Below are 7473 nucleotides of genomic sequence, written 5' to 3'. Positions count from 1 at the left end.
GCTGAGGTTTTCTTTCTTGTCTCCGTGGGGGGAAGCAGCAGCATTACTTCCCTGCAGGTGGAGGGGGAGGGTGCTGGGCAGGGGCATCCAGGTAGTTTGCCTGCTGCCTCCTTCCCAGGTCCGAGGGAGCAGCTGCCCTGCACTTCCGTCGAACCCTGTTGGCCAGGCTCCCTTCAGCTTGTTGCCACAAGGGGGAGCCCTTGAGGCGTCCAGTCTCCCAAAGCCACTGGGTGCCTGCAAAGGAGACCCTGCCTCGGTCTCCCTCGGAGCCAGCGCTGGAAACGGGAGCCCCACCGGCCCCTCCCCCCATAGTAGCAGCTAAGCAGGGGGGGCTACACCCGGCCAGGCCCCGGGGGAGCTTCTGGGGTGCTTTCCTCCTCCGGCCTCCTTTGGGGAGCGGGACTTTCCAGGGGCAGGAAGTGCCCATGGGCTGCTCAGGAGCCTGACAAGCATGGACAGTAGCAGCCGCTTCGGGAAGGCCCAGCATAGGGCCTGGGCAGCTGCATGGCAGGCCGCTTGCCCCCAACTCCCGCTGGACCGCCCCCCCGGAGGAGAAGGCCTCTGTGCCTGGATTCCCCGCCTGCTTGTAAGCAGAGACGCCTGGACCCGATGACGGATGTAATTCCTGGCTTCCCACAGAGAGAGGCCTCTCCGGCCACCTCCAGCTGCCCGGAGCCCTTTCGTGCCATGGAGAAGCCCCCCTGCCCCCGTCAATGGGCTGGTTGGGCGCGTTCCGTGCAGGGCGCGTTGCAGGGACCAGCTCTGGCTGACACGGCCCTGGGGCCACTCGGGAGGGAGGGGGGCAGAGGGTTTCTGCAGCGCCAGGCCCTGGGGTGGCTGCGCCTGCTGAGCTCAACAAAACCGGCCTCTCCTTGCCCACCGAGCTGAGCAAGCAAAGCGGGCAGCTCCAAACTGCAAGCTCATGAAATAACTGCCAGGACAAAGGCGGGGTGGGGTGGGGGCTGACTCTGTTTGTATTATACTTTAATCCAGCATTCTTGGTTTGGGTCACATGTTGATCAATACTGCTGGCCTGGGACTCTGCCGCCTGCTATAAATGGTGGGGCTCAGCCGCGGGTTTTCAGCAGCAGAAGCCAATTTTGGTGCAACCGGTAGGGATCCTCCACTTCGCTTTTCCCTGGGCTTGACGGTGCCTTTTGCGTGGGGCTCTTTCCCAACCGGGTTGAATCCGATAGAGGAAAACGGCAGATTGGCAGAGCAGAGGCAGGGACTCTGCAGTGGGCAAAGGGAGGAAGCTTGACCACTTGCTTGGCCAGATGGCCAAGGTCCCTGGGAGCGGTGAAGGCAGGATCCCTTTTCCGCTTCCAGGATTTTACCGGGATTGGAGAAAGAGGCTTCTCTCCTTTCTCCTTACTGCTAATTCCCACCCCCTCCCCGGTCCCTCTTATTGGCAAGCACCCCTTGGCGAGTCTTTCTCCGTCCCTCTCTCCCCAGGCCAGTCTCGAGCTGGGCAATGGCCTGGCTTCTCCCCTGGGCTGGAGGGGTGGCAGGTGCCCTCCTGGGCATCCAAGCCTCCAAGAGGGGAAGAAGGGAGCGGTGGCGGCCCTTCCGGAGCATATCGGGTGTACGGGGTGCGTGCTACCCCTGCTGTGACTTCTCTCCCCAGGGAGCAGCCCCCTGTCACCATGGCCTTGGACCACCAGACCTCGAAGCAGTTGCAAGCCTCTTCCAAGGTCAGTGGGCCCAGCCCTAGGCAGCCACGGGCAGGTGGAGGGCAGCCTGGCTGGACTGGCCGAGGGAGGAGGAAGGGGCCTTCTGACCAGCGGCTGCCTAGGCAGAAGCCACCTTGTTCTCCCCCTCCGTTGGACGGGCCCCGAGGCAGAGGATTCCTTCCCCTCTTGGTCCCGGGCACCCCAAGGCTCTGGCGGACCCCTCTTCTCGCACTTCCAGATCGCCCTCTTCGAGCAGGAGAACTTCCAAGGGCGCTGCCAGGAGCTGAACAGCCCCTGCCCCAACTTGAAGGAGGCCGGGATAGAGAAAGTCAGCTCCATCATGGTGCATTCTGGCCCGTAAGTGCCGGGGGAGGGGGCTCGGGCAGGGAGGCCATTGGCCGGGACAGGCTGGGGCACCCGTGGATCGTCTTTCCCACCCCTCGAGCCCCCCGAGTGCTTCAGTGGGAGAGCAGCTCTAGTGGGGCTCCTGGGGGGGGTGGGGGGCTTCCAGCTGGGGCTCACCCTGGCCTCTCTTTGCTCCCAGGTGGGTGGGATATGAGCAGGCCCACTTCAAAGGGGAGCAGTTCATCTTTGAGAAGGGGGAGTACCCCCGCTGGGACTCCTGGACCAGCAGCCGCAGGAGCGACACCATCTCCGCCTTGAGGCCCATCAAAGTGGTGAGTGACCAAGGGGGGGACCTCGGCCAGGCCGCCCTGCGATGGGGCTCTGCCCTGGGGAGGGATGGCGATGGCGGCCAGGCAGAGCCACGAGAGGAGGGATGGCGATGGCGGCCACAGGGAGGATGCCCGGAGAGCCCCCCGCCCTGCCCTCAGGCCGGACGGGCTGCGCTCGAGTGAGCCGGAACAGCACTCAAGAGCGCATCCGGTTTGGGCCTGGGGGAGCTCAGCAGCTCCCCCGCCCCACCCTCGGCTGGGGCCCTCCCTCTGCCCCCCTCCTCCTCCTCCTCCCTGCAGGACAGCCAGGAGCACAAGATCGTCCTGTACGAGAATCCCAGCTTCAGCGGCAAGAAGATCGAAATTGTGGACGACGACGTGCCCAGCTTCCACGCCTATGGCTACCAGGAGAAGGTCTCCTCTGTGCGCGTGCAGAGCGGCACGTGAGTCTCGGGGACCCTTCCTTGGGGAGCCGCCAGCGGGCCAGAGGGGGGCTCCAAATCTGGGGCCCTGCTTCTGGGGGCATCCTTGTGCGAGTGGAGGATGGAGCTCCGTGCCCCCTCCTGACCCGGCCCTTGTCCCGCAGGTGGGTGGGCTACCAGTACCCTGGCTACCGTGGGTACCAGTGCCTGTTTGAGAAGGGCGACTACAAGGACAACCTCGAGTTCGGAGCCCAGCAGCCTCACATCCAATCGGTCCGGCGCATCCGGGACATGCAGTGGCACCAGCAAGGCGCCTTCTACCGCAGCAGCTAAGCCCCGGGAAGGCACCGGAGTGCCCCCCCCCGCCTCCCAGTCTTCCGCCGCCGCCTGGCCAGCCCCCCTCTCCGCTCATTGCCTCTGCCTCTGCTTTCAACCCTGAATAAAGCTTTTGTCATCTGAAACGCTCTTGCTCTTCCCGGTCCTCGGCGTCCGTTTCTCCTTCCCACCCTGGGGGTCCCCGCAAGGAGGAGCTGAGCCCAGGAGCCCTCCCCCTGGTGGGCCTTCAGGCAGGTCTGGTAGGCTGCCCTTGGCGTGGAGGGGCCAGCCGGCAGCAGTCCCGAGTAACCATCGCTGCCCCCTCCTCCTTTCTCATCCCTTTTGAAACTGGTGGGGAGGGGGCTTTCGAAGAAGAGGCCGGTCTCTGGGCAGCTCTGCCTGGGACGGAGGCATTCAGGCAGGGTGCAGCCACTCCAGACCGGCCTCCCTAGCCACTCCAGGGGCCTCTGGCGCTTTGCAGCTCCTTGGAGGGGAGGAGACGGCCAGCTGGCTGCGCACACAGAGCAACAGGGCTTTGGCCTGGACTGGTGGGTTGGACATTGAGTGGGGCAGATCTCTGGGGTGTCTGCCTTGGGCTGCCCAGGAAGCAGGGAGAGAAAAGGGCTGATTCAGCTGGCTATTGGCAAGCCTCCCCCTCCTCACTGCCCAGCCGTGTGGGATCTGATGGGATTAAGTGGTGCCAGTGGCCGAGAGTCCCTGGAAGGGGAAGGGCTCAGAGCAGTTTGCCCCGTGTCCAAATATGGCAGGAAAAAATGTGAGCGCAAGAGCCAGGCACCAGGTCGCTCTGCAAAATATTTAGGCCCGTTTTTTAAATTCTGCCCAACGGATGGACGGAAGGCTGGGGACAATGGAGCAAAGTTGTTTTTGTCATCATTGCTGGAGTTCTCTTCACTGGAGGAGGAGGGGGGGGGAGAAGGGGGGGGGCTAGGCCTTACTTTGGTTTTCCAGCCTTTTAAGTTCTCTGGGCTTTGGCACTTTTGAGAGCCCGGTTGCACGAGGGTTGTGGAGGTTAATTTCCTAATTGGAGAGTCCTTTGGAGGTTTTGCAAACCAGACTGTTCAGGGAGGCTCTTCTCATGGCAAAACATGTTTCTGTAAAGGACAATCGCTTGGCATATTTTTCTTAAAAACGTTTGGGTTGCTGAGCAGGAGATGCAAAGATTGCGATCAGAGGGGTTGGGAAAGGCCCGCCTGCAAATGTGTAATGAAAATCCGAAATACTTGGCTGAGTCGGATTGGGGTCTTTGAAGGAATCGAAATTGGAAGCCCCCCCTTGTGACCGAGGCCGTCTCCAAAGGGCAGCTGCCTGGGCAGTGGGGACCCTCAGCCGCCAGCTGGCTTCCGAGTGCTGGGAGCGGCAAGCAAGGAGCATAAGGGCTTATTGCAATTTAATGGAGGTTTTGCAGGTAATAATCCCAGGAATGACCCTGGCGGAAGTTAATTTCCCTCACAACTGTCTCATGCTTAACCTTTAAAAGGAGATACCTGAGGAAGCCAGGGAGGCTCTGGCAGGGCCTTCAGTCCTCGGCTGGCAGAAATGCCCTCTGGGTCCGGCTGTTGGAAACACCAGGCAATTTTTTCTTCTGCACAATAAAATGAATGCAATTAGAAAGAGCTCGTTGTTGTATTCAGTTATTTTCAAATTCACCTACTTGAACCGAGAAACAGGGAATGTCCCTCCCGCTCTCTTGTCATCTACCTGATTCATGTTCCAGCATTATTTTATCCCTTCTGAATTATTCTTTTTCCAATACACCAACTGGGGGCCTAATACAATCCGCATCGGCCGCCAAAGGGGAAGAAGAGAGATTCCCCCCGCAGGGAAAGCGCCGCCTCCGAGGGGGCTTCCAAGGCTGCGGCGTAGCCCGAGGGGGTCCTTGGGGAGGCCTCCCTCCTGAGGCAAGCGAGCCAAAGCGGCCGCTCAGCGGCTTCAGGCACCGGAGGAGGCCGGGCAGGTCCGGGCAGCATCGCCGGGGCCGGGGAGCCTCCCCCCGCTGCCCCGGGGCTCCCTCGCGCGGCGGCCGCTCCCCCCCCCCCGCCCGCCCCGCGCTCCGCCTCGCCCGCCTCGGAGACGCAGCCCAGCGCCGCAGCTCCAAGGACGCCGCCGCCGCCGCCGCCGCCGCCGCCTCCTTCCCGAGCGGTGGGGCGAGCAGGGCCGTTGCGCCGAGGACGATGCCGGGGCGGCGGAGCGCAGCCCTCCGCAGCCCCGCCGCCTAGAGCCCCGTCTCGGCGGAGCGCCTTCCTGAGCGGCGGCGGCGGCGGCGGCGGCGGGGCGGGTAGCCGGGCGGCGTTGGGTGGCCCCGGGCCCCGCGGGCCCCGCCAAGATGGCAGACCTGGAGGCGGTGTTGGCGGACGTCAGCTACCTCATGGCCATGGAGAAGAGCCGCAGCTCCCCGCGGCCCGCGCCAGCAAGAAGCTCGCCCTGCCGGAGCCCAGGTGAGGCGGCCCCGAGCGGCGGGGCGGCGGGCAGGGCCGCGGGGGCGGGCTTCCGGGTCGGGGGTCGCCAAGGGAGGGCAGGGGAGGCCTCGGGCCCTTCGGAGACCCCCTCTGCCCCCTCCCCGCGGCCTCCATCTTGCCGCCTCTGGTGCCAGCAGGGAGGAGGAGGGGAGGGCCGGCAGCCCCTCCTCAAGTCGAAGCAACAGCATCTTTCCCGCCCCCATCCAGGCACCCTTCACCCCCCGCCCACGAGGAGCAAAAACGCCCCCTTCTGGCCCTTCAAAAAGCCCCCAAGCTCTGTGGGCCTTGTTGAACTGCAGCCCCCCAGGAACTCCCCCTCTGGCCCTCAGGGGTTGCCCAGAAGGGGTTGGGATCAAGGGGGCTCCCGTGGGGGGCCTGTGCCAGGGCCCCAGGTTGCACTGCAGGGGACCAGTTGGCTGAAGCTGCTGCCCGGCCTGTTTCCTCTCCCAAAGAACCCCGAATGGCTGAACTGTGGGATGAGCCCTGGGGGGCCCTTCCTCAAGCCAGCCTCGGGCTCTGTGGCCCCGGAGAATCCCTCCAGGGGCTGCTTGACCAGGAACAGCAGAGGCAAGGACTGGGGGATTCTGGGAGTTGAAGTCCGCACAGCTTCAAGTGGCCGAGGTTGAGAGACGCAGGTGAGCGTCTCCTGGCTGGCTCTCATCAAGAAAGGAAGGAAGGAGGCTGGGGGGGGTTCTAAACTCCACTCAGACACAAGGTCCCACCTGTATGGTGGATATTTTCTGCAGCAAGAGCCCTGGGTCGCTTTTTTTGTCTTGCCAATCAGCGGAACAGGAGTTCTTCTGTGGCTTTTAAAAATAATGTCTATTAAACGGGCATCCAAAGGTATGGCAGGCTGGCTGTCACTTGGCCAGCGAGACCAGGGCTAGGAACGGTGGGCATTCCTTGATGCGGCGGGTGGGGGGGACGGGACACGACTTCAGCCTGTCCATGGCAGCACCTGCCTTCTGGTGGGGAGGCCCCAAGAGTGGGGGCTGGGAAGGACCCCCTCACCTGCTGAAGAATTGGGGGTCAGGATGGGTTTGGTTGTTGTGGGCTGAAATGCCTGCTCTCAGTTTGTTTCTCTACACTCTCTGAGAGGCAGCGTGTGTGGGGGGAGGGGGGTTGCAGGGAAGAGGGGAGTCAGGCGCCCACTTAGGGCTCCCCTGGGGCACGTCGGGGGGGGGGGATTAATGCGGGAGATGCAGCCTTAATTGACTTTGCTCCTCCTGCCTAATGCAACCTCGTGTGGATGAAGGAGGAAAGCACTTACAGCTGCAAGCTGAGAAAGCGTTTTACCCCCATGATGAAGGGAAGCAAACCACTTCCTCACAGTGTGTAGCTGGTGATGTTTGTGTTCGAGCCGCAGAGTCGAGTCTCGCCGGGAGGAATCGAAGGATTCAAAGGAGAAAAATGCTCTTCCTCCCTGACCGCTGCTCTCCCGCCACTCCACATGGGGACCAGCGGCCTTTAGCAGGCTACGGACGCTCCTTAAGGAGAGCGAGAAAGACCCTTCCCTGGGAGAGCCTCTCAGGCCAGCTGGGGCTGCGGGGAGGAGCAAACCGCCCTTCAGGGAAGGCCTCTGGTCTCAGGTGCCTTTCAGACTGGCCGAGACGCGGCCCAGTGCTCGGCACGTGGCTGGAGTTGCAAAGGGGCTGCATCAGGTCAGACCACGGCAGTCGTTGCCCCTTGAAGTGGCTGAGGTCTGCTACCTGGAGCCGGAAGGCCCCTTGCAGATTCCCTGGCTGGCACCCACCGCTGCCTGGGGAGAGAAGTGGTGGCTTCCTGCTGGAGCACTGCAAACCGTCGCAGGCTCCGGCCCGGAGAAGGCCGCGGAAAGAACCACCGCGTTGCGTGGCTTATTTGTCTTCAGCAACACGCACCCTGACCAAAACGGTAGAAACACTGGTTGAAT

At 62.9% G+C, this 7473-nt stretch overlaps 1 protein-coding gene across 1 annotated transcript; it reads left to right on the top strand.

Annotated features, from left to right (window-relative positions):
- Positions 1-1033: 1033 nt before the first annotated feature.
- LOC113448594 (beta-crystallin B2) lies at positions 1034-3230 on the top strand. The gene is made up of 6 exons (XM_026719304.2): positions 1034-1112; positions 1628-1694; positions 1912-2030; positions 2218-2350; positions 2648-2790; positions 2934-3230. The coding sequence occupies exons 2-6, from the start codon at positions 1647-1649 to the stop codon at positions 3100-3102; spliced, it is 612 nt and encodes a 203-aa protein (XP_026575089.1). The 5' UTR covers positions 1034-1112; positions 1628-1646; the 3' UTR covers positions 3103-3230.
- Positions 3231-7473: the final 4243 nt, after the last annotated feature.

Source organism: Pseudonaja textilis, chromosome 15 (genome assembly GCF_049901715.1).
Source record: "Pseudonaja textilis isolate UNSWEBS1 chromosome 15, rPseTex1.2, whole genome shotgun sequence".
Taxonomy (NCBI): domain Eukaryota; kingdom Metazoa; phylum Chordata; class Lepidosauria; order Squamata; family Elapidae; genus Pseudonaja; species Pseudonaja textilis.
This window is presented reverse-complemented; position numbering and strand designations above follow the sequence as displayed.

Excerpts from the sequence above, each read along its gene's own strand:
- LOC113448594 (XM_026719304.2), top strand. The coding sequence starts at position 1,647 with ATGGCCTTGGACCACCAGACCTCGAAGCAGTTGCAAGCCTCTTCCAAG. Across the intron at positions 1,695-1,911 it reads AGTTGCAAGCCTCTTCCAAG|ATCGCCCTCTTCGAGCAGGA; the intron begins GTCAGTGGGCCC and ends TCGCACTTCCAG. Across the intron at positions 2,351-2,647 it reads CCTTGAGGCCCATCAAAGTG|GACAGCCAGGAGCACAAGAT; the intron begins GTGAGTGACCAA and ends TCCTCCCTGCAG.